The sequence below is a fragment of the Lithobates pipiens genome, unplaced genomic scaffold (genome assembly GCF_037356315.1).
Source record: "Lithobates pipiens isolate NorthernLeopardFrog02 unplaced genomic scaffold, aLitPip1_a1.2 Scaffold_23, whole genome shotgun sequence".
Lineage (NCBI taxonomy): Eukaryota > Metazoa > Chordata > Amphibia > Anura > Ranidae > Lithobates > Lithobates pipiens.
The window spans coordinates 192,488,079-192,515,529 of record NW_027507785.1 but is presented as its reverse complement, the minus strand read 5'-3'; the positions used below and the strand labels follow the sequence as shown (position 1 = coordinate 192,515,529).

The 27,451-nt window shown below is 46.4% G+C and overlaps 1 protein-coding gene across 1 annotated transcript in view; it reads left to right on the top strand.

Moving 5' to 3' along the window:
- Positions 1 to 27,451, top strand: part of LOC143928081 (coagulation factor XIII B chain-like) — a 96,643-nt gene that overhangs the window by 53,267 nt on the left and 15,925 nt on the right. Inside the window, exons 7-8 of the mRNA XM_077452696.1 lie at positions 16,205 to 16,411; positions 23,109 to 23,291. Coding sequence (XP_077308822.1) covers positions 16,205 to 16,411; positions 23,109 to 23,291 — 390 coding nt within the window. The remainder of the gene's footprint in view (positions 1 to 16,204; positions 16,412 to 23,108; positions 23,292 to 27,451) is intronic.

Sequence of the window (27,451 nt, the reverse complement as noted above, 5' to 3'; positions counted from 1 at the left end):
GAATACACAGGTGCTGGAGCAGGGCTGAATGGGGGCAGAGGAAGGAGAAGCACACTGTATCTGAAGCCTATGAGATACAAGAAGGTATGACCACAGCTACAGCAAAACCAGTCCTACAGCACACAGAGCGCTAGCTGAATGGGAACAAGATCGTGGGATTAGGGATGTCCCACGATCAAGCAATGTCACATGTACACTGGCTGCAGTGTCTTCCAGAAATCAATGGCTTCGGCAGTGTGCAGGTCACTGATCTGTCCTCTCTTCTCCCTCTGTCTTGCTCTGTACTTTTTTTTAATAGCTGTTTTACCTGCACACTGATAAGATCTGCTCAGCACATTCTCTGTCTGTTGATAGTGTGACACAAGGCTGGCTGTTAACCATTTAAGCTTCTTTTCAGTTATTTATCCAGAGCTCTGTGTGTGATGCATGCTTTCTGTGATGTTTTTTGGAAGAATTTACTGCTACCCTGTTTCCCCGAAAATAAGACCTAGCGTGATTGTCGGTGATGGCTGCAATATAAGCACTACCACCCAAATAAACCCTACCCTTTTTCCCCAAAAATAAGCCCAACCCTGAAAATAAGACCTACAAGGACTTTAACTAGGGCTTATTCGGGGGGCAGGGCTTATATTGCAGCCATCACGACAATCACGCTAGGTCTTATTTTCGGGGAAACAGGGTAGTTCAGGCTAGAAGACCCATTAACTGTTGTCCTCCACTAATCCTGACCAGTTCACTGTTTGTAAGACAATTTGTATTTTGGAAATTGGATGTGCTGCTGTCTTCTGTCACATGGATGTAATTTCAAAGGAAGATTACTGACTTGATATTGCAGAACTGTTTTAAATACAGTGGAGCAACCCTGTGACACATTTCACTTTTACACTGGGTTCAGACATGTCTGCAGTCTCTGACCATCTCCTGTACTATGTCTGCAGTCTCTGACCATCTCCTGTAGTATGTCTGCAGTCTCTGGCCATCTCCTGTACTATGTCTGCAGTCTCTGGCCATCTCCTGTAGTATGTCTGCAGTCTCTGGCCATCTCCTGTAGTATGTCTGCAGTCTCTGGCCATCTCCTGTAGTATGTCTGCAGTCTCTGGCCATCTCCTGTTTTATGTCTGCAGTCTCTGGCCATCTCCTGTAGTATGTCTGCAGTCTCTGGCCATCTCCCGTAGTATTTCTGCAGTCTCTGGCCATCTCCCCTAGTATGTCTGCAGTCTCTGGCCATCTCCTCTAGTATGTCTGCAGTCTCTGGCCATCTCCTCTAGTATGTCTGCAGTCTCTGGCCATCTCCTGTAGTATGTCTGTAGTCTCTGGCCATCTCCTGTAGTATGTCTGCAGTCTCTGGCCATCTCCTCTAGTATGTCTGCAGTCTCTGGCCATCTCCTCTAGTATGTCTGCAGTCTCTGGCCATCTCCTCTAGTATGTCTGCAGTCTCTGGCCATCTCCTCTAGTATGTCTGCAGTCTCTGGCCATCTCCTCTAGTATGTCTGCAGTCTATGGCCACCTCCACTAGTACAGTATGTCTGCAGTCTCTGGCCATCTCCTCTAGTATGTCTGCAGTAGGGATGAGCCGAACACCCCCCGGTTCGGTTCGTACCACAACTTTCGAACGGACCCCACGTAGGTTACGAACGTTAGAACCCCATTGAAGTCTATGGGACTCGAACGTTCGAAATGGAAAGTGCTAATTTTAACAGCTATTATGCAAGATACTGTCCTAAAAAGGGTTTGGGGACCTGGCTCCTGCCCCAGGGGACATGTATCAATGCCTAAAATGTTTTTAAAAATGGCCGTTTTGGCGGGAGCACTGATTTTACTGACAATTAAAGTGAAAAAAAAGTGAAATATTCCTTTAAATATGGTGCCTGGGGGGTGTCTGTAGTATGCCTGTGAAGTGCCACGTGTTTCCCGTGTTTAGAACAGTCCCTGCACAAAATGACATTAAACGGAAATAACACCATTTAAAACTGCTTGCGGTTTTAATGTTATATCTTGTTCCTGCAATATGGTTGAAAATCATTGAGAAAAATGGCATGGGTAGCCCTCCCTGCCCATTACCAGCCTATTTGGGTCTTGTACGCATATTAAGGGGAACCCTGTACCCATATTAAAAAAAGGAAATGCGTGTGGCCCCCAGGCCCTATATACTCAGAACAGCAGTATACAGGCGGTGCAAACAAGACAGGGACTGTGTAGGTTTGTTGTGTTAAGTTGAATCTGTTTGTAATTTTCAACTGGTACATTTTTAAAGTGTAGCTCCAGTCAAAAAAACTATTTTTAAGCTTTTTGGAAAACATAGGGAAGGGTTATCACCCCTGTATAATTTGTTTTGTCGTCCATCTTTTTTCATCTCACTTGCTGCTGTCTCCTTGCGTTTGCAAGTAGGTGATGTTTGTAAGTTGGATGTTTGAAAGTAGGGGCCTGCCCTATATGCTCTGCAGAAATGGCGGAACAAGGTGTTGGTTTTGCCACAACATTGTAAGCCCTGAAAGTGACTCTTGGTGGGCGCTGGAGCGCCCTGCTGTGAAGATTATATCAAGAATTGTAATTACATGCCATTGTTGAACAGTGGTAGAAAAATTGACCTTTGGTGGTTGTGGTGCTGGTGCCACAACACTATAAGTCCTCACCGTTACTCTGGGTGGGCACAGGAAGGGGCCCACCTGTGAAATATTATCTCAAGAATTGTAATTACATGTCCCTGTTAAACAGGGGCAGAAAAATTTGGCCTTAGGCACTGCTGCTGGTGCCACCACACTGCAACCTCTTCCATATACTCTAGTTTTTTTGCTGGAATTAGCCCTGCTGCAAAGCATTGCATCAAAAATTTTACTTAAACGCCACTGTTAAACAGGGGCAGAAAAATTGGGCCTTAGGCACTGGTGCCACCACACTGTAACCTCTGCCATATACTCTAGTTTTATTGCAGGAATTAGCCCCGCTGCAAAGCATTGCATCAAAAATTGTAATTAAACGCCCCTGTTAAACAGGGGCAGAAAAATTGGGCCTTAGGCACTGGTGCTGGTGCCACCACACTGCAACCTCTGCCATATACTCTAGTTTTATTACAGGAATTAGCCCTGCTGCAAAGCATTGCATCAAAAATTGTAATTAAACGCCCCTGTTAAACAGGGGCAGAAAAATTGGGCCTTAGGCACTGGTGCTGGTGCCACCACCCTGCAACCTCTGCCATATACTCTAGTTTTATTGCAGGAATTAGCCCTGCTGCAAAGCATTGCATCAAAAATTGTAATTAAACGCCCCTGTTAAACAGGGGCAGAAAAATTGGGCCTTAGGCACTGGTGCTGGTGCCACCACACTGCAACCTCTGCCATATACTCTAGTTTTATTGCAGGAATTAGCCCTGCTGCAAAGCATTGCATCAAAAATTGTAATTAAACGCCCCTGTTAAACAGGGGCAAAAAAATTGGGCCTTAGGCACTGGTGCTGGTGCCACCACACTGCAACCTCTGCCATATACTCTAGTTTTATTGCAGGAATTAGCCCTGCTGCAAAGCATTGCATCAAAAATTGTAATTAAACGCCCCTGTTAAACAGGGGCAGAAAAATTGGGCCTTAGGCACTGGTGCTGGTGCCACCACACTGCAACCTCTGCCATATACTCTAGTTTTATTGCAGGAATTAGCCCTGCTGCAAAGCATTGCATCAAAAATTGTAATTAAACGCCCCTGTTAAACAGGGGCAGAAAAATTGGGCCTTAGGCACTGGTGCTGGTGCCACCACACTGCAACCTCTGCCATATACTCTAGTTTTATTGCAGGAATTAGCCCTGCTGCAAAGCATTGCATCAAAAATTGTAATTAAACGCCCCTGTTAAACAGGGGCAGAAAAATTGGGCCTTAGGCACTGGTGCTGGTGCCACCACACTGCAACCTCTGCCATATACTCTAGTTTTATTGCAGGAATTAGCCCTGCTGCAAAGCATTGCATCAAAAATTGTAATTAAACGCCCCTGTTAAACAGGGGCAGAAAAATTGGGCCTTAGGCACTGGTGCTGGTGCCACCACACTGCAACCTCTGCCATATACTCTAGTTTTATTGCAGGAATTAGCCCTGCTGCAAAGCATTGCATCAAAAATTTTAATTAAACGCCCCTTTTAAACAGGGGCAGAAAAATTGGGCTGCTGGCATCACCCAGAACCAAAAATGTTCTTCCAACATATCAGCGGAGGAGGAAGAGGATAGACAATCAACATAACAGGACAGTCACTCAGCATCAGCATAGGCAGTCTTGAAGGGATGTGGTATTTCCAAAAAAACTATTCGGTTACATCAGCTTCAGGTGCTTGGTAGCTGTGGGTGATCCAAGACTGATTCATCTTGATGAAGGTCAGTCGATCAACTGATTCGGTGGACAGGCGCACCCTGTGATCGGTAACAAAGCCACCAGCAGCACTGAAGGTGCGTTCCGAAAGAACGCTGGATGCAGGACAGGCCAGTAGCTCAATTGCATACTGTGCAAGCTCTGGCCAGTGATCCATCCTCAAGACCCAGTAAGCCAGAGGATTTTCGGTGGGAAAGGTGTCCAAGTCTGACCTTGCCCCTAGGTATTCCTGCACCATGTAAATCAGACACTGGCGATGGGTGCTGGAACCAATCATACCTTGGGGCTGCGGACTAAAAAATTGTCTGAAAGCATCAGTCAGACGGCCACCTTCTCCACCGCTCCTTCTGACCGATGCCTCAGCAACACGTTGTCCAGGACCAGGAGTTTGTAACCTCCCAGTCTCTGGGAACGCGTTGCACAGACCTTTCTGCAAGGCCTCCCGGAGATGTCTCATCCTCTGCTCCCTCTGTGATGGCAAGATAAGGTCGGCAACCTTACCCTTGTACCGTGGATCAAGGAGAGTGGCCAGTCAGTAATGGTCCCTCTCCTTGATCCGAAGAATACGAGGATCCTTCCGCAGGCTTTGCAGGATCAGGGAGGCCATGCAGCGTAGGTTAGCTGAGGCATTCGGTCCGGAGTCCTCTGGGTCACTAAGGACAACATGATCCGCAGCTACCTCCTCCCAGCCACGTACAAGTCCACGTGTTTCTTGGGACTGTAAATCATCCCTACAAGACTGCTGCTGCTGATGCTGATGCTGAGTGCCAGCCTCCACCTCCATGCTGACACAATCATCCTCCTCCTAGTCTTCCTCCTCCTCATCCTCTTCCTGTGTGATGGGTGGCACAACAGGAACACTGTCTGGATAAAGGGGGCCTTGAGAGGCAAGGAAGTCCTCCTCTTCCTGCCTCTGTTCTGCCTCAAGTGCCCTGTCCATTATTCCACGCAGCGTATGCTCCAAGAGGTGGACAAGAGGTACAGTGTCACTGATGCATGCACTGTCACTGCTCACCATCCTTGTGGCCTCCTCAAACGGTGACAGGACAGTGCATGTATCCCTGATCATGCCCCACTGGCGTGGTGAGAAAAAAACAAGCTCCCCTGACCCTGTCCTGGTGCCGTAGTCGCACAGGTACTCATTGATGGCCCTCTGCTGCGTGTGCAGCCGCTGCAGCATGGCCAATGTTGAGTTCCATCTGGTGGGCATGTCACATATAAGGCGGTTCTTGGGCAGGTTCAACTCCTTTTGGAGCTCAGCCAGCCGAGCACAGGCATTAAATGATCGGCGGAAATGCACACAGACTTTCCTGGCCTGCTTCAGGACATCCTGTAAGGAGGGGTACCTGCCCAAGAACCGCTGCACCACCAGGTTAAGGACGTGAGCTACACAGGGCACATGGGTCAGTTGTCCCTGTCGGAGGGCGGAGAGGAGGTTGGTGCCATTGTCGCAAACCACCATTCCTGGCTTAAGCTGGCGTGGCGTCAACCACCTCTCGGCCTGCCCCTGTAGAGCTGACAAAACATCCGCCCCAGTGTGGCTCCTGTCCCCCAAACAAACCAGCGCAAGCACGGCATGGCATCGTTTTGCCTGCGTACTTGCGTAGCCCCTGCAACGCCTACGGAGCACCGCTGGTTCTGAGGACAGAGCACTGGAAGAGGCCATGGAGGAAGAAGAAGAGGAGGGGGTGGAGGAGAGAGGTGTGTCACAACCAATAGTAGCATTTTGGAGGCGTGGTGGCGGAACAACCTCCAACACTACTGCACCTTGTCCTGCATCCTTCCCAGCAGCCAGAAGAGTGACCCAATGGGCCGTGAAAGACAGGTAACGTCCCTGTCCATGCCTGCTGGACCATGAGTCAGCGGTAATATGCACCTTACCGCTGACCGCCCTGTCCAGCGAGGCAAGGACATTGCCTTCCACATGCCAGTAGAGAGCCGGAATCGCCTTCCGTGAGAAAAAGTGGCGTTTGGGGACCTGCCACTGAGGAACCGCACATTGTACAAACTCACGGAAGGGGGGCGAGTCTACCAACTGAAAAGGCAGCAGTTGAAGTGCTAGCAATTTAGCCAAGTTAGCATTCAACCGCTGGGCATGTGGATGGCTGGGAGTAAACTTCTTCCGCCGGTCCAGCAGCTGGGGCAGGGACATTTGCCTGCTATAATCGGACGTGGGTGTACCACTAGCAGAGTTCCCGGAAGCACTTGGCTGTGACACACCTAATTCTACACCTTCATTCCTCTCAGAGAAGGTTTCAGAGAGGACTGAAGGTCTAGTGGGGTTGGAGATGCCAGCTGATGAGGAGCAAGGAGAGGTCCGCTTTGTTCTTTGGTGTGGGTCTTTGAGGTACGCTTGCCAACGAGCTGCATGGCAGGTCAACATATGTCTGGTCAAGCATGTGGTGCCCAAGCGGCTGATGTTTTGGCCACGTGAGATACGCTTGAGACATATTTTGCAAATAGCAGCGGTGCGATCTGATGCACTCGTCTCAAAAAAGGCCCACACCAAAGAACTTTTAGAATAACGCGCAGAGGCAGCGCTCTGCACAGGCGGAGCTCTGCGGTGTGATTCAGTCGGTGTGCTGCCCCTAAGCTGGCCCCCGGAGGGCATCCTGCCTCGTTGGACATGTGCCTCCTCCTCCTCCTCCTCCTCCTCCCTCCTTCCAGGCACCCACGTGGAGTCAGTGCCCTCATCATCCCCTCCCTCTTCATCGCTGTAGCAAACCTGGCAGTATGCTGCAGCTTGTGGAACATGACTGCCAGATTGCTGTCCTTCTTGAGCATCCCCTCTCTCTGCGCTCACGCTACTGCCTTCCTCTAGCTGAGTGTCATCATCAGAGCCCACCAAACACTGGGCATCCTCCTGGAGCATGTACCCAACACTGTGCTCAAAGAGTTCAGGAGACTCCTCAGGAGGACATGGTGGGTCTAGGGAAGGAGTCACTGATGATGACATTGAGAGGAGGGAAGACGATGCGTTGGCAGCTGCTTTGCTACTACCCTGAGACTGGGTGAGAGAGGATGAGGAGGATGAAGAGGGCTTGGTCATCCACTCTACCAAGTCGTTGGCATGTTGTGGTTCAACATGTCCAGCTGCCGAAAAGAAGGACAAGCATGTCCCATGGCCACGTGCCGATGACAATGCACCGCGTCCACGACCAGCACTGTTGTCTCTAGACACAGAGCCTGCTTGCCCTCTTTTATCGGCTCGCGCCTGTCTGCCTCTCCTTGCTGGGCTTCCAGACATGGTAATGGCCTGAAGGGAGTTGGGTAAAACAGCAGTTGGGTAGTTTATATTGTGCTAGAGGCACACAACACCCACTAACACCTGCAGATGCCTTTTTTATAGAACACCAGAGATAAAGGGGTATATACAGATGAATACTGTGCTGTGCTGGAGGCACACACAACTTCCAATAACTCCTGCAGATGGCAAGTGGGCTCAAATAGAGAACAGCTATGTAGGTGGATTATAGCGGAATGTACTGGGTACAGAGCACGCAGACAGCACGCACTATCTCCTAACACTACTGACTGCAAGCTCTATTATTAAAGCTAGATCACTAGCTATATAGGTGAGGTGAATATCGCGGTGTATACTGCGGTCAGGGCACGCAGACAATAACCAGAAAACAGCAGAGATAAAGGGGTATATACAGATGTATACTGTGCTGTGCTGGAGGTACACACAACTTCCAATAACTCCTGCAGATGGCAATTGGGCTCAAATAGAGAACAGCTATGTAGGTGGATTATAGCGGTATGTACTGGGTACAGAGCACGCAGACAGCACGCAATATCTCCTAACATTACTGACTGCAAGCTCTATTATTAAAGATAGATCACTAGCTATATAGGTGAGGTGAATATCGCGGTGTATACTGCGGTCAGGGCACGCAGACAATAACCAGAAAACAGCAGAGATAAAGGGGTATATACAGATGTATACTGTGCTGTGCTGGAGGCACACACAACTTCCAATAACTCCTGCAGATGGCAATTGGGCTCAAATAGAGAACAGCTATGTAGGTGGATTATAGCGGTATGTACTGGGTACAGAGCACGCAGACAGCACGCACTATCTCCTAACACTACTGACTGCAAGCTCTATTATTAAAGCTAGATCACTAGCTATATAGGTGAGGTGAATATAGTGGTGTATACTGCGGTCAGGGCACAGACAATAACCACTACACAAGAGCAAGATAGGAAATCAGCCAAAAACGATCGGTGTGTAACTGTGTTGAAGGTACACAGAACACCCACTGCTTCAGATGCCAACACACTACACGAGGCCGCCTCAATGGCGGCCTTATATAGTGTGGGGCGTGCACTACACAGCCTGAGCTATGATTGGCCACATGCATCCTGCCTGTGGCCAATCATGGCTCTCCTCGCTGCTGGCGCTGCGATTGGCGAAGCATGCGGGGTCACAGTGCATGCTTGGCCAATCATGAGCCAGCAATGCACTGCGCCATCGCAGTGCATTGTGGGCCGTGAGCGGCACACGAATTTTGACGCGAACGGACCAAGTGTTCGGATTTCGCCGAACGGACGCACAGCCAATGTTCGAGTCGAACGTGCGTTCGACTCGAACACGAAGCTCATCCCTAGTCTGCAGTCTCTGGCCATCTCCTCTAGTATGTCTGCAGTCTATGGCCACCTCCACTAGTACAGTATGTCTGCAGTCTCTGGCCATCTCCTCTAGTATGTCTGCAGTCTCTGCCCATCTCCTCTAGTATGTCTGCAGTCTCTGGCCATCTCCTCTAGTATGTCTGCAGTCTCTGGCCATCTCCTCTAGTTTGTCTGCAGTCTATGGCCACCTCCACTAGTACAGTATGTCTGCAGTCTCTGGCCATCTCCTCTAGTATGTCTGCAGTCTCTGCCCATCTCCTCTAGTATGTCTGCAGTCTCTGGCCATCTCCTCTAGTATGTCTGCAGTCTCTGGCCATCTCCTCTAGTATGACTGCAGTCTCTGACCATCTCCTGTACCATGTCTAGTTTATATACTGTTTTTTGCGTGTTCGCAAAATAAAAGTGGGCCAGTCTGGATAAAGTCCAGGGCTGAATGTTTGTCCCAGTCTAGCCCTGCAGTTGGATATGCATATTCGAAGCCCACGGAGACAATGTCTGTTCAAATGATTTAACCTTATCATGCAGGCCACATGCCAACTTGAGCTTCATCATGATCCAAGAGGTTTTATGTTTTTTATAGATAAAGAAAAAAATGATTTCTTACAAGCTCCTGCAATCGTTCATTTGGCTGCTAAGATTATAAAAAAAAATAGTCTCTGTGCACTATGGGCAATATCGAGGATAGCTTAATTTAATAGGCCATATTGGAGTTGTTCATCTACTGCTTCTTCCAACACTTGACGGAGCAAGAAAAAAAACCTGTTCCAATACCCCCTGATCCGGGGACACTCCCACCAGATATGATACATAGTACCCCTCATGGAGCATCCATGAAAGCACAGATAGAGAAGAGCTTGCATACATCTTAGGTAGGTGGGTGGGGACAAGGTACCATCTGGTAAGGACTTTCTGCTTTGTCTCAGTAAGGGAGATGTTTATGATGCCACGGAACGAGGCATTAAAGCATGAGTGTTATATCTCATATCAATTGACAAGTCCTTGTCCCAGTCCACAAGGACTGCCGAGCAGGCTTTTGGGGATTGTACCATCACAAAATCAATGGTGAACCGTCAGATAGCTTGTCTTTCCATCTGGTTTTTCAAATGTGTAGTGAACTGCTGATAATTGTCTCAATTGTGCCTATTAGTAATATAGCCAAAACTTCCCTGGGACCTAGAGGCATATATGATCTTTTTTGCAATATGAACCCCAGATATTTTTGATCAGTTTGGATTGAAAGCGTGGCAAGTCAGGACAGCTTATCGCTAAGGGGAGAGAATGAAAAAGATATAGCACAGAGTTGAAGAGTGTAGCCGGCAACACGTCATCCAAAACAAATTAATTTGTTTCCGCCTGATGCCTGATCTTCCAGCCCGGACCTGTGGGTGAGAGTGCACACTGCAGTACACTGTGATCACTGAACTGTCCTTATCTCCATCCCTCTCCCTTGCTCCCCCATCTGTCCCCCCCCCATGTTCTTTCAAGACATTTGCTAACTTTCACTTCCAGTTAGGCAGGTAATAGATGGTGCAAATGTCTTTCCAGCATCCACAGATTGCAGTCAGTGCTGACAGGGGAATCCCTTCTACTGAGCAATTGTATTCTCCTGGCAAACAGTGATCTCCACTAGCAGATATAGCAACTGCTAGTGATAATCATAAGAGAATCTGGCAGGCTGGTTGTACCCAATTTGATCAATCAGCTTGGTACATTCAACCTGCCCATTAATGGTTCAAATCTCAACCAGTTCATGTAAAATCAGCTGAGACTTAAACCATCTATGGCTGGCCTTAGCTCTTAGGCAGCCCATACATTGATCACTTGAAAAAAAGAAAAAGAATGTTCCAATTTTCCCATCTACACATTCCAGGTGGATGGAGGAATCCTCCCACTGTGGACCAGCTGCAGAACTATCAGGGTTGCTGTCCTGTCCCGGCTATTGACAGCGCTGGTTTCTGTCTCCATGGCAGCAGCACATTAGGACCCAGTGCTGGTTACATTATGGGGCTGATGGCACAGAGCTTTAGGCAGTGTGTGCAGGAGCCCAATGTTGCACAAGCAGTCTGCTGATCATGGGTGCAATACTTTGTAGGCTACTGTTTAAAAACATTATAAATGCTAATTTTTTTACTGGCAAAAATATGTGCATATATATATATATTGCACATTTGTTGCATTATTATTTCAAAGTGCCTCCAATAAAAATACATATGTAGCATTGACCCCCCGAAGGAGTGGCTGGTTTTATTGGGCTTACCATTACCTTCCTGACCTCGTGTGCATCTAGGTGGTTCCCGAGGTAGATGGCCCAAAGAATTGCAGATACTAAAACTGAATCCACTTTTCTTTTGGGATATTTATTTGAAAAACAAGTAGACAATAGTCTCTCAAAGAAGGGTAGGTTAGGCAGAAAGTTCAGGTACTATTGGAACTGCAAAAGATGGGAAGTCTCTCCCTTTAGGAATCCAGAGAATTACTGCTCACAACTGGATTATCGCCGCTATCGGATAGACTTTCTCTCACTAGGCCTAGCAGCTGAGAGAGTGTTTAAGTAAAACAAAGTCTCTGCCACAGACGGATGTAGAACGCTTGAACAAAGTCTCTGCCACAGACTTGGATGTAGAACGCTTGTGAAGGATGTAGATAAATTTAGAGAGCTATCATATGGTACCAGTATCTTGCAGCCAGTCCAGCGATACCCTATGAGTGTAGATTCACTTGGTGTCCTTCAACTGAGCCTCCAGGCTCTTTCTGAGAAGCCAGCCTCATGCATGGCCTTCTCCCGAAGAGTCCTCCCCTGGTTGCTTCTCCAGTTGCTGGGCCTCTCCACAGATGAGACAGCACCGGACCACCTTTGAATCCTCCTTCTAGTTACTTTGCCTCGGGCTAGCCAGCCCCGAGACTTGAAATTGGATGGATCCGCACCCCAGGCCACGAGGGCCATGGGAGCTGGTCAGGAGGACCAGGACCAATCAGACAGAAGAATCTTCTGGACCAGAACAGAGATGCATGTGATGTCAGTACCTTAAGTACCCTCTCCCAGAATGCAGAACAAGATGACACTCACACTGGGCTGGTTCAGAGAAAGAATGACACTCAATACGCCCAGCTAAACTACGTTCTCACACTTGTAAACGGTAACAGCGACACCTGTGGCCAAGCAAAACCCAGTGCAATCCAGCTAGACTTGAAACCATAATTTATTATAATTAACCCTAAAACCCAACTGTGGCTTTGGGGGGGGGGGGGGTCACAGCTTGCCATCTTCTCCCTGGGCACCGAACGGCCTTGTCCCAGCACTGATAATTCTCCTTCTGCAGATTTCTGTTCTTTCACCTTTTTTTTCCCTGATACAGGTGATACAGAATCCAACAAAAATCCTGTAAGAATCCTGTAAAAAATAAAGTCTCTAATTTTGTTAAATCCTTCACGTCCCCTTTTCTGTAGGTACTTTTATTAAAAACTCCTTTGGTGGTTTATCAAGAACAATATATTGCAAAGGGCTTATTTAAACAATTCTTTTTTTGCATAAAATCATTTGTGCACTCACACTGCATAACTGTTGGTAAATCTAAAAGGGATTGTACAATAAGTTCTCAATGTGTGTGGTCTGGATTATATGTTGCATTGTGCACAAGGGCTAAAATTGTTACCCCAAGGCAATAAGGCTGATTTAAAGGAGCTGAGAATCTTCACTCAAAAAATGTGTGATAATTTACTTCAAATACTCAGTCATAAGTAAAAAAAAATACTGTTTACTTTAAATACCCAAATATATGCAGATGCTTTTCACACAATGTATATTTATAGACATAAATTATAAAAGGGCCAGTCCATTCTAAAGTGATATTTATCCACTTCAGCCCCAGAAGATTTTACCCCCTTCCTGAGCAGAGCACTTTTTGCGATTCGGCACTGCGTCGCTTTAACTGACAATTGCGTGGTCATGCATCATGGCTCCCAAACAAAATTGACGTCCTTTTTTTACCACAAATAGAGCTTTCTTTTGGTGGTATTTGATCACCCCTGCAGTTTTTATTTTTTGCGCTTTAAACAAAAAAAGAGCGACAATTTTGCTATAATAAATATCCTCCAAAAATATATAAAAAAAAACATTTTTTTTCCTCAGTTTAGGCCGATACGTACTCTTCTACATATTTTTGGTAAAAAAAAAAATAAAAAAAAATCACAATAAGCTATTTATCGCATTTTTAGTAATATTTTTTTTAAATGGCGGCGATCAGCGATTTTTATCGTGACATTTTTGACACATTTTTGGGACCATTGTCATGTATACAGCAATCAGTGCTATACAAATGCACTGATTCCTCTGTAAATCACACTGGCAGTGAAGGGGTTAACCACTAGGTGGCAGTGTAGGGGTTAAGTGTATCCTGGGGGCATGTTGCTAACTGTGGGGGTGTGGCTGTATTTTACACATTATTGATCTCTGCTCCAATCACAGGGAGCAGAGATCAGTGTCACTGTTGCTAGGCAGAACAGGGAGATGCTTGTTTACTTTAGCATCTCCCCGTTCTTCCTCTCTGTGAGCGATCAAGACCCATGACCCGTCTCAAGCGCGCCCCCGCAATCTCTTAAAGGGCAACGTACGGGTACGTGATTCTGCCTGTACGTGCCCTTCTGCCGACATATATCGACGTGAGGCGGTCAGGAAGCGATTAACCACTTGACCTCAGGAAGATTATGGCACTGCGCTATTTTAACTGACAATTGCCTGGTCACGCGACAATCAAATATATGTCCTTTTTTCCTACAGATTGAGCTTTCTTTTGGTGGTATTTGATCACCGCTACGGTTTTATTATTTGTGCTATAAACACAAGAAGGCTGACAATTTTGAAAAAAAACATAAAATATTTTACTTTCTGCTATAAAACACATCCAATAAATTGTTCATCAATTTAGGCCAATATGTATTCTGCTACATATTTTTATAAAACAAAATCCCAATTGTATATCAATTGGTTTTCACAAATGTTATAGAGTCTAGAAACTATGGAATAATTTTTTTTTTATTTTTATTTTAATTTTTTTTTACTAGTATAGGCAGCATTCAGTGACTTATAGCTGGACTGCAATATTGTGGCGGACAAATCGGACACTAACTGACACTTTTGACAGTTTTTGGGAACCATACTAATAGCCCTTGTACATGTGGTTGAAAATTCAGACGGAAAATGTCCGATCAGACCGTGTTGTCGGATAATCCGACCGTGTGTGGGCTCCATCAGACTTTTTCCATCGGAATGTCCGACCAACAAAGTTTGAGAGCTGGATATAAAATTTTCCCACAACATGATCCGATCGGACTTTGTTCGATCGTTTGTAGAGAATTCCGATTGGACAAAGTGCCACACATGCTCAGATCGAATTATGAGACCAAAGCTATTGGCTACTAGGCTGAACGTAGTCCCGTCGGAACAAATTCATGTCATTACGTTCCGAACAATCGGATTTTCTGACAACTTTGTCAGACTGTGTGTATGCAACACCAGTTTCGGACAAAATCTGTCAGAAAAAATCCGACGGGTTTTGTGGTCGGAATTTCCGATCATGTGCACAAGGGCATACAGTTATCAGTGCTAAAAATATGCACTACCATTGTACTAATGACACTGGCTGGGAAGAGGTTAACATCAGTGACGACTAAACGGTTAACTGTGTGCCTAGCCAGTGTTTTACTAAACTGTCGGAGGTGCTTTGACTAGGAGAAGGCAAAGATCTGAGTCCATGCTTTGCAGGAACAGAGGATCAATGCTTTCCCTACTGAAAGTACAGCAATCTGTCTTGTTTAGGTAATGAATGATTGGCGGGTGCCGGGGGACATCGAGTCCACAGTACCCGGCGATCAGCTCCCGCTGTGTATAATCACAGCGACAGCACACCCCCAAACCCCCAGCCCTAGGTACATGATCCAGTGCAGTAGAGCCACCTTGTTGCTGTATATCTAAGTGATATGGTCAGCAAGCGGTTAAAGCGGAGTTCCGCCTGGGAATAAAAACGAATACTGTAGCTGCTGACTTTTAATATATGGACACTTACCTGTCCAGGGAGCCCGTGATATCGGCACCCAAAGCCGATCTTCGGATCGACTCACGACTGCTACCGCTGCCGATCTTCTGATCGACTCACGGGTGCTACCGCCACCATTCCTGGTAAGGGGACCCATCAGTGAAGACTTTTGGCTTCACTCCTGATTCCATACTGCACATGCACGAAAGGCGTTGCATTTTCTGAATGGTCCCTGCTGTCTTCTGGGACCTATGTCTCTTTCAGAAGACAGCGAGGGTATAGGAGGAGGGGCCAGACATAGCGTAGTTTGCCGCACAATGTGAGGTGATCTTTTGCCAGAAGTGGGAGCGAATACCTAGATTTGACAGGTATCTGCTTCCCCCTCTCCCCTGAAAGGTGCCAAATGTGAAACCGGAGAGGGAGAGGAAACCAATCAGCGGAAGTTCCATTTCTGGGTTGAACTCTGCTTTAAGTGGAAGATGAAGTTTGGTGCTCTTATATCCCCTTGGATTCTTGTATCTGTTGGGAACTTTAGTAATGTATATGTTAGGGAGAAAACCAAATGCAGTACAGCTCTGTATGTTTTAACTCTTTTAATCTTTAATCTTTAATCTTGCAAATAGAGAAATGTTGATCTGACAGAAATGCACCTAGCTCTTATTGCTTGCTGTGGGCTAACAACACAGAGCATTTTTGTGGGGTGAGGGGTGTTAGCCCTGCCCAATTGTAATTTGTCAAACTACTCATACCCTTCCCCTATCCTGCAAAATATAGAGACTAATTATTGTGTGGCCCAAGATTACAAGTGGGAGTTTCTGAGATAACACAGGAAGTGTGCACATGGCATGGAACAGCCTTGAATTTCTGACATATTCCAAGTTCATTTTTAGGGTTTACGTAACATGATTAATTTGACATCAATTTTGTAAGGTTGTATATCCCCATCCATCTTTGGGTGTGACCTATAAGGAATCAAGGGCAGAGGGCCCTCAAGGGCTGAGATCTCTTGGGTTAGGTGATGTAAATCTACAGTCTACTGAACATTGAAAACACCTTGTAATATCAGACTGCCATAAAAATCATGCCCTTGCTCATATTTTTGTCTTATGTGATGTGTATATCTTATGTAATGAGTACATCAGAAGTGACATTGTGTCAGTCAATATTGTTTTTTATGATCTGATTACAGAGCCGTGCACAGTGGGGCAAAGGGAACTGTTCAATAATCATATTGAGTTAAAGAACTTGCTAACGGAAAAACATTATTTTGAACATGGCAAAATAATTGAGTTTTTGTGCTTACCTGGATACCAGCTAGAGACATCTCCCTCAACTTTAACAACCAAATGCGAAAGAGGAAAATTAATCTACCCCAAGTGTGCAAAGAAAGGTTCTGGTAAGTCTTACCTTTACCCAATTGTTTTTATACAAGGCCAACCTCCTAATACTAGTGCTTATCTAGTTATTAATGTTTGTATGCGTATATACATGTCATGCGATGTAGGATATGATAGGGGACTGCAGAACACTCTCAGTTAGGCACAGTCTTAAATTTGCGGACATTTTTAAAACAAAACTTAAATGGGAATAACATCAGAATTTCTGAGAAGTGTGTAGCAAACTGATTGACACTCTTAGCCCTTGTACACACGGACGGAGATTCCGACAGAATGTGTCCTATTGGACCGTTTTGTCGGATATTCCAACTGTGTGTGGTCTCCATCGGACTGTTTCCGTCTGAATATCCGACGGACCAACTTTTCCAACTTGCCGGTAAAATTTTCCAACAAAATGCTCCTATCGGACATACTCCGATCATGTGTAGCCTACTCCGACGGAAAAAGTGCCACGCATGCTCAGATCAAATTCCTAGACCAAAGCTATTGGCTACTAGCCTGAACGTAGTCCCGTCGTAACGAAATAACGTCATCACATTATGTACAATCGGATTTTCCGACAACTATGTCCGACCATGTGTATGCAGCAGTTTCGGACAAAATCCGTCAGACAAAATCCAACGGATTTGGTTGTCAGAATGTCCGACCATGTGTACAAGGGCTTAAGATGCAGCCAAAATTTTCAGGCAATAGTATTAAGTAGACTAAAGCCCCATACACACTATCAGAATTTCTGCTTATTTTTGTCCTCAGAGTTACCAAAACCATATAATATGAGGTCAAACCTTAGGAGTTTCAATTTGTATGCAATCAGGCAGGCAGAACCTTGCACTACATGGTTTTGGTAAACCTGAAGACAAAAAAAAAATCAGATAGTGTGTATGGGGCTTTAGAGATATTTAGTCTACACTTGGGGGATTGACCTGAGCTGCTTGTTAAAGTCTGAGTCTCTGACTTTTACCTATAAGTAACCCTATAGTAAGGCCTAAGTATAGGCACTGTAAATATCTCCTACACGTGCACTGTTTAGGAGGTATTTTATGTACATGCAGCCAGCGACATCACCGGCACATGTGCTCTGAAGAAACAGTCACCCGGACCGTTCCTTCAGAGTCCTGTGCCATAAATGGCGTCTGCTGCACGCATGCGAGGGAGTGACGTCATCGTGGCTCTGGCCAGTCATCCAACCAGAGTCTGGTTGGTAGGGCACCTAACACCAATGTGCATAAGGGCGGCTTTCAACTCCAAACCTATTTTTAAAGTCTGCTGTCACGTACTTTGTGGCACAGCCTGATGTTTAGAGGAAGGCCACTCTTACAGCCCCGGCTCAAAGACCACTGATGTTGTGACAGGGGCTGCGAGAGCTCGGTGAGGTATGAGTGCATGTAAGCAGCAGTGGGTAGCAGGGGCATCACTAAAGACAGGTCAGATCTCTGGAACAGCAGATGGCAGCAGAGACAGCAAACCCAGGACTAGGTAGACAGCAGGTGGCAGGTTCTTGACAGGGAACTCAGCAGGTGAAGGACCTCAGGGACCAGGTGGCATGCAGAGCAGGACAGGTAGATAACTGGATGCAAAGTCAGATGAGCCAGGTCAGCAACAGATAGTCAAATACAAGCATGGACGCTAGGCAGAAAATAGTCAGATACAAGCAGAGCCCAGCGATTTAGAATCAGACATATGAGCAGGAGGCAGAGCAAATCCAGAGACAAGACAAGGTCAGGCCAGGTAGTCTTCAAGCAAGGTCAGGGCAAGTGGGTCAATCTCAGGAAATCAACACAAAAGCAGATACAGGAACTCGGGAATAGCTGCAGATCAGACAGCAATTCACTAGTGCAGCGGCTGCACTTATATAGGCCACTGGGCTCCAGAATTAACCAATGCATATATGTGTGCACTTGCACACAATAGTATGAGTATGAGTACATGTAGGCCTGCGCCTGTGCATTCATGTGTGCCTCAGAGCTTTAATTGTGCTATGGCCAGCATGTCCCCGACAGCTGCTCTTTGTCAACCAGGGTGTTTCTGGTGAGTTATAAAAGAGTCTGAAGACTACAACTGAAAGAATGAAAGAGTGCCACAAATGAAGGATAAGCCAGTAAAAGTTTATTAATCACAACAAAAGGTCAAAAGGTATGATTGAGGGGCTCACAAATCCCCCTTCATCGGGGCTAAGAGAAAAAGTAGCATAACACATAGCTCCCAACTGTCCCTGATTTCAAGGCACTGTCCCTGATTTGCCCTTCATTTTGGTCTGATTTATATAATTGTATATAAAATGCACTTTTTATCTTTCAAAAAGTTTTTCCCAGTGATAACCTTTCATACAATTTCTAAATTGTTGCATTTATAAATTTTAAAAGCCAGTATAAAAGTATAGTAGTGGTAAAAAAAAAAGCACTTTTGGGTTTAACTAATCATTTTTTTGTATAATTCTCCTTTAAGGGGGTGTGGCCAGGGATGTGCCTACATACTTTTGCTACTAATGCCTCGTTTTCACTGAGCGGATCGGTTCGGGTTGGTTTGGTACGGTACGCTATTTTGAGTATTTCCATTATGAAAGCGGCCCATAGAACCGAACCATACCACACCATTCATGGTCCTGCTTCAGATGTGGGGCCATAGAAAATGGTACGGTACGGTTAGGGCAGAGCTACTGTCATAACACAATACATTCCACTGATTGGCAGATAGAAAAAACGTCAATGCTCACGTCAAAGGCATTTTTTCTAAACATCCGCATGGTGGTCTGACTTGCAGTGGAAATGCTCACCTGAATAGGCCGGACCATTCTAACCCTTCCAAACTGTACAAACCTGGACTGTTCCACTCAGTGGAAATGAGGCATAGGTGTCCCTCGTTCCCGTCTCTAAAAGTTGGGAGGTATGCATAACATATTATAAATAAAAAAAGATCTATACAGATATACAAATTTTGTTAAAATATATAGATCTGCACCATATAGATAGCAAATATGATATGAATACATGAACAAAGAAAAGAGCAAATAAGCCCACAGCAGTAATAAGGCTTATGTAAGCCGATAGAAACAAACGAATTGACAACTGGCAGGATATAAATATAATATACAGACTAGAACAATGTCCTTGCAGTTCTTAATACCCACAGACTATAGACACCTGCAGGGCAAGGGATACTGATTCTGTCTGAAAGTACACAATGGAGGTTATTTACGAAAGGCAAATCCACGTTGCACTGCAAGTGCACTTGGAAGTGCCGTCGCTCTAAATCTAAGGGGTAGATCTGAAATGAGGGGAATCTCTGCTGATTTTATCATCCAGTCATGTGCAAGCCAAAATGCTGTTTTTTATTTTCCTTGCATGTCCCCCTCGGATCTACAGTGACTTTATTTCCAAGTGCACTTGCAGTGCAAAGTGTATTTTCCTTTAGTAATAAACCCTCCATTGTGTTTGTTGGATTTAAATGGTGAAGTGAGGTGGAACTGTCCAGAGGGCAGAATTGGGAAGGTGCCTGAAGTGCTTTGATTGAGAGCATGCAATGAGTACACAGTGTCCAATGAGAGAACCTGGACTGAGAAGGAGATTGACATGGAAGGTGTGAAAAATGAGAAGCAAAAATATAAACAATGGTGCTTGTAGCAGCATTAGATCGGGGTCCCCAGAGAGCAGAGAAAAGGTAGAGTTTGAATTCAGAGCAATACAGTAAAAAGCTGATGTAAAAAAAAGTATATAGAGTATACATGTTGTATTTCTTTAGACAATTTGTCATTTAGTGTTAGTATTAGATGTTTATTTTATTTGTGATAGGTTATGCTATTTTGTCTTTTAGCCCCGATGAAGGGGGATTTGTGAGTCCTCAAAACACTTACCTTGTGATCAAAAAAAAAATACACTAGACTTGCTTGATTTGTGGCACTCTCATCTGTTTATATCAAGTTTGGCAATTCATTTTTTCCAAAGGGCCACATGAGAAGCTGGGAATGTTGTGACGGGCCAAACTTAATTCTGCTCAATATTATTTTCTGGATCTGGGAAGGGCCATAAGTACTGTATGTAAATATATAGGAAATAACACCTGGTGCTAGGAATAATAGATTCAAAATAGGTCATGAAATAGATTGCACTTAGACGGGCATTCAGGGGGGTGGCTAAAAAGGGAGGCTGAGCCATGGTTTTACCCCTCCTCTCGGCCACTCAAACTGTACCACTCAAAGTGGCACCACTTGTGAAAACTGCCAAATAAGCTAAATGGGTGTGCAATGTGATTGCAGCATGGTAGCGCAGCATTATAGTGTAAATCAGGTGGTGGTGGTGAGGAAGCAATATAATACCTCCTCACTAGTGCCAAAACTATAGGGGGTCACTGCAGTCGCACTTGCGACTGGGCCAATAATGTTCTGCCGCTGTGGGAGTGGGGCCCCAAGACCCAGCATCTCCCCCTGCACCCCTGGCTGTCTGTTAAACATGCGGGGGGGGGGGGGTGGAGGCGAACGTCAGCTCTATGATGCCTATGAGCCACAGGATCTCCCTGGGGCTTGTAGTTCCCTCTCCGAATGTATAGAGTGGAGAGGGGAGGGGCCTCTGACCTGGGCATGTATCGGCTTCACTCTTTAGAGAGTCGCTCTGCTTTTGCCCTCTTGTTTCACCAGTGAATACAGTCAGAGAGAGAACTACAAGCCACATGGAGATCCTGTGGCTCGGGGGCACCATAGAGCTTCCAATTGCTGCCTCCCACCTCCCACGGGTGGGGGATACAGGGATGTGCTGGGGGTTGGAGGTGCACAGCGGAGACCAGCCAGGTACAGGAGAAGCTCTGGAAGGGGGAGTGACTGTCTGGGGAGCCTGATGTAAGGGGGGCTCTCTGGGGACACTGATGTTAAGAGGCCCCTCTGGGGACCCTGATGTAAGGACAGGCTCTCTGGGGACCCCGATGTAAGGACGGGCTTTCTGGGGACCCTGATGTAAAGGGGACCCCCTGGGAACATTGATGTAAGGGAGGGGCCCTCTAAGGACACTCATGTTTAGGGGGGCTCTCTGGGGACACTGATGTTAGGAGGGCTCTCTGGGGACCCTGATGTAAAGAAGGGGCTCTTTGTGGACCCTGATCAAAGGAGGGGCTCTCTAGGGACCCTGATGTAAGGGGGTCTCTCTGGGGACACTGATATATGGGGGCTCTCTGGGAACACTGATGTAAGGGGGGCTCTCTAGGGACCCTGATGTAAGGGGGCTCTCTGGGGACCCTGATGTAAGGGGGGCCCTCCGGGGACCCTGATGTAAGGACGGGCTTTCTGGGGACCCTGTTGTAAGGACGGGTTGTCTGGGAACCCTTATGTAAGGGGAGGCTCTCTGGGGACCCTGATGTAAGGGGGGGCTCTCTGGGGACCCTGATGTAAGGAAGGGGCTCTCTGGGGACCCTGATGTAAGGAAGGGGCTCTCTGGGGACCCTGATGTAAGAGGGGGGCTCTATGGGGACCCTGATGCAAAGGCAGGCTCTCTGCGGACCCTGATGTAAGGAGGGCTCTATGAGGACCCTGATGTAAGGAGGGCCCTCTGGGGACTCTGATGTAAGGATGGGCTTTCTGGGGACCCTGTTGTAAGGACAGGCTTTCTGGGAACCCTTATGTAAGGGGAGGCTCCCTGGGGACCCTGATGTAAGGGGGACTCTCTGGGGACCCTGATGTAAGGAGGGGCTCTCTGGGGACCCTGATGTATGGGGAATTTTGCTGGCGACCCTGATGTAAAGGGGGTTCTTTGGGGACCCTGATGTAAGGAAGGGGCTCTCTGAGGCTCCTGATGTATGGGGGAGGGGGCTCTCTGGGGACCCTGATGTAAGGGGGGGCTACCTGGGGATCCTAATGTAAGTAGTGAGGCTCTCTGGGGACCCTGATGTAAGGGGGATCCGCACTTAGATATGTAACAATATTTTATACACATATACACACACACATATATATATATATATATATATATATATATATATATATATATATATATATATATATATATATATATATATATATATATATATATATATATATATACATGTATATATATAAACATGTGTATGCCCACCCAAGCGTATGACTTTCTTTACTTCGCTGCTATGGGCTCTAGCCCGAGATCTTGCACTGGGGCCCTGAAGATTCTAGTTATGCCTCTGCTCCTCACTGATTGTCAAATGCCTTCTGAAAAGCACTGTGACTAGAAGGATAGAGCCTGAGATCACTTGGTTGGGTAACAGAGTGGCAGGAAAGTGTCAATAGTCTAGGCAATACTTTCCCACCAAAACCAAGCCTCCCTTCTGTACCGTTCAGCTCCTCGGGCTCTCCTTCCAGTTCTTGTAGCTCTTCCCATGGATATTTGTCAGTTTGCCTCTCTGAGCCTGTTAGCTTTCTCAGCGAGAAAGCTTACAGCCTTAGAAAGGCATGCTGACACTGGAGGCATCGCGGCTTGAATAGGGACAACCAAAGGGCCAGATGTAGCCCTGGGGCTGCAGTTTGTACATGTCTGGAATATACAATATATGATGTTTGAGACCATCCATGCTGCAGCACACCTGCGCATAGGTATAAAATGGGCTCAGTGCTTTTTTTTTGCCTTTCTTCAGATCGACTATTTTTTTTTGCACATTTTAGACTGTTTAAATGAAAACAATCATTTCACTTAAAGTTACATGTCTTATGGTGTGGATAACAACATAAACTTCTAATTTCAGATGGCTGTGCAATATCAAAAGAAATCATGTTGAAAAATGGTGTTAATTTGAACAATGCCCCTTTAAATATTGCTGAGGGATATACTGTGGAATTTCAGTGTGTTGGAAATCTGGTTCCTGAAAAGACACTTACAGCAAAATGCAATAAAGGTGAAATAGTATATCCCCAGTGCATTGAACAGGGTATGTATGTAGTCTAAATGTTGGTATTAACCAAAACATTGTCCTGTTAAAGCAGTTCTGCAGGGGGCCAAATATGACTGTGGAGTACAATAGGCACTAGAGTTACGTTTGGTACACACAGGCTAAAAATGATCCAAAAACACTTTTTGTGTGTAAATTAGACATAGAACACTCAGTAATCGCACAGAGGGAGGCTGTCCCAGTTTGGTGGCTTGCTTTGGGAACTATATCACTTGCTGTGGGGCACCATAGAATGGACCAGTTCAGGTCATTCTTGCTTGGCATAATAATCTCTGATGATTTGTCCCTGACCACTGACTTATTTCAGTTGGGTTACAGTAAAACTTTTTAGTGATCAGTATACTGTATCCGTTTTAGTGATCAGTATACAGATCCCTTATATTATATATTGTATATTATATTGGTGCTCAAGGACACATTGTATGTCCCTTGTGGTATGGGAAAAGGTTTCTGGTTGATGGCATAAGTGGTTGTAACATCTGACACATATATACATATTGTATCTTCCCTGTATATTCTAATGGAGCAGATCTGTGATATGAGAAACACATAAAGAATTTTGGGAAACTCATTATGAATTATCATCATCCCACTGCTGAAAGAGGAATAATCTTAATAAGAACAATCATCTTGCATTTGAATATCCAGGGACTTCAAGAGGAAGTAAACTCTCCCACTCTGATGTTCCTTTTCATTTAGTCCATTATAATAAGTAATTATCAAACTATAGCCACTGTAATCCAGCCCAAATTGCATATTACTTACTGTTTAAAGAAACTTTAAAAAAAACTTGTTTCCAGAGGTTAGGCAGTGCCATCTTAAGTATTGTTTTCTGAGTCCACAGTGGAGTGTATTTCCGCCCTTACATTGAGCACTTGATGTACTGTTAACCAAGCCTCCTTCTCAATCCAACATTTCTACGGCAACCCTTCTTCCCTGTTTATAGTTGACATGTTTTATTTCATAGTATTTACTTCTGCCGATTGTCTAATGTTTGCCTTTGTCAGTCTTATCAGCTTCAACTGATAAGACTGCAGTAATGGACAGGTTTACAATGCATGTGATGTCACATGGTCACATAGTGTGTAGGAGGAAGCTCTGAAAGATACTGCATCCTCCTGGGATATCAGTGGTGTGCTGTAGGAAGTCCTGATAACAGATTGATAAGCACATAGAGAGTGTGCCGTAAATCAGGGGAGATCTGGGCATGCTCAGTGATGTCATTCTAAAGAACAAAAAGGATTACAACAATACTAAGCAAGTAAGGAGCTATCTACAAGCAGTGTTCATTATGTTTTTTATGCTGATTTACATGGGACAAAGTTGTGGGGGAGAGTTTACAACCACTTTCAGCTCGCTTGTTCAGTGGGTTTGTACCCAGCCCAGGCCATTTTTTGAGACGGATAGAGCTTTCTTTTGGTGTTTTTTAACCACTTGAGATCCGCGCTATAGTAAAAAGACGTGTATAGCGCGGATCTCAATTTCCGGGACTACGTCTATTGACGTAGTCCCCTTTAAGAGTTCCCCGCGCGCTCCCGGGAGCGCGCATCGGGGAAAATCTGTGTTGGCCGTGTCCGCTGGACACAGCCAATCACAGATCGCTGTAAACGGCCAATCACAGCGGCCGTTTACAGCGCGATCGCCTCCTCCAATGGGTGATGATCTCAAATGTAAACAAATGAGATCATCACCCATTGCCGAACGTGTCTCCTCACACAGCGATAGCGTGTGAGGAGACCGAAGGTGTTTGTGAGTTAAAAAAGTGACAGTAAAGTGATAAAAAACCCACCTGTGCCCAGATCTACCCTGCCAGTGCCCAGATCTACCCTGCCAGTGCCCTGCCAGTGCCCAGATCTACCCTGCCAGTGCCCACCTGTGCCCACCTGTGGCCACCTGTGCCCACCTGTGCCCACCTGTGCCCAACTGTGCCCACCTGTGCCCACCTGTGCCCACCTGTGCACCGCCAGTGCCCGCCAGTGCCCGCCAGTGCCAGCCAGTGCCAATCGGTGCCCATCTGTACCAATCGGTGCCCATCTGTGCCTCAGCAGTGCCCATCTGTGCCGCCTAAGCAGTGCCCATCTGTGCCGCCTCAGCAGTGCCCATCTGTGCCGCCTAAGCAGTGCCCATCTGTGCCGCCTAAGCAGTGCCCATCTGTGCCCATCTGCTGCCTTATCAGTGCACATCCGTGCAATAAATCAGTGCACATCTGTGCCGACCTATCAGGGCCCATCTGCCGACTCAGCAGTGCCCATCTGTGCCGATTCAGCAGTGCCCATCTCTGCCGCCTCAGCAGTGCCCATCTGCCGCCTCAGCAGTGCCCATCTGCCGCCTCAGCAGTGCCCATCTGCCACCTCAGCAGTGCACATCCGTGCAATAAATCAGTGCACATCCGTGCAATAAATCAGTGCACATCTGTGCCGACCCATCAGTGCCCATCTGCCGCCTCAGCAGTGCCCATCTGTGCCGCCTCAGCAGTGCCCATCTGTGCCGCCTCAGCAGTGCCCATCTGCCGCCTCAGCAGTGCCCATCTGCCGCCTCATCAGTGCACATCCGTGCAACAAATCTGCACATCTGTGCAATAAATCAGTGCACATCTGTGCCGACCCATCAGTGTCCATTTGTGCCACCTCAAAAGCGCCCATCTGTGCCACCTCAAAAACGCCCATCTGTGCCACCTCATCAGTGCCCATCAGTGCTACAATGGCTAAACGCGTCTTTTCCGCTGAGGAGGCGTACCAAATTATTTCCGCGGCCGACGAGAGCAACGGGGAGCTCTCCTCTTCCGATTCCTTTTCGGATTCGGATTCTGAAGCCGACGTAACTTATGAGCCAGTCCTCAGCAGTGAAACACTGACTGATGAATCCGAGGAGGAAGATATCCGGCCCATCAAGCGAAGGCGTTCTAGTGAGGCAGTGCCGTCCACCAGCACCGCAGTGCCGTCCACCAGCACCGCAATGCCGTCCACCAGCACCGCAGTGCCCCAGCAAGAAAGGCCAAGTACCAGTGGGGTGTCATCTCAGCCCCAAAGGGTTAGGAGCCATGCTGGCCTTCCCTATGCCCTTCAGAACCCCTTGTGGCTTCCTCCTAATTCAGGAGAGGCCAATGTTCCCCCTTTCACCGCCCAGCCAGGAGTCCAGGTGGACACGGAGAATTTTAGCCCCATCGATTTTTTTAATTTAATTTTTACGGAGGACATGTTGGCGTCAATTGTGGCCCAGTGCAACCTGTATGCACAACAATTTATTTTTCAAAATCCGACCTCCTATTATGCCCGTCCCTACGAATGGAGAGACCTAACGGTGGAGGAGTTCAAGCTTTTTTTAGGCCTCACATTTAATATGGGACTCAACAAAAAAAACAATTACGTACCTACTGGTCAACCCACCCCCTCCACCACTCACCGCTCTTCTCCGCGGTAATGTCCAGAACCAGGTATCAGATGATCCTGAGGTTCTTACATTTCAGTGACAATTCCCAATGCCTTCCACGAAATGATCCAAATTATGACCGCCTTTACAAAATTCGACCAATACTAAATTATTTTTCTGAAATATTCCCCAAATTGTTTACCCCGGACCAACACATATGTGTGGATGAGTCCCTTATTAAATTTAGTGGCAGGCTTAGGATGAAGCAATTTATGCCCAGCAAAAGGGCCCGCTATGGGGTGAAGGTCTACAAATTATGTGACCGAGCCACAGGGTACACATATTCCTTCAAGGTGTACGAAGGGAAGGACACCCAGCTACAGCCCCCTAATTGTCCGGATTATTTGGGATCCAGCGGAAAAATTGTTTGGGACCTCATATACCCCCTACTGGATAAAGGCTACCACCTCTATGTAGACAACTTCTACACATCTCTGCCCCTGTTCCACAACCTTCACCGGAAGAAGACGCCAGCATGTGGCACTGTAAAAAAGAACCGGAAGGGCTTTCCTCAAAGTCTGGTGAACAAGAAGCTGCGGAAAGGAGAAACCGCAAGTCTAAGAAACAAGGAGGTTCTGGCAGTGAAGTGGAGGGACAGAAGAGATGTGTACATGTTATCTTCTATCCACAACGATACCTTCGTAGAAATCCCCAGAAGGAATGGCCCCGTAAAGAAACCCAAATGTATTTCAGAGTATAATTTGTTCATG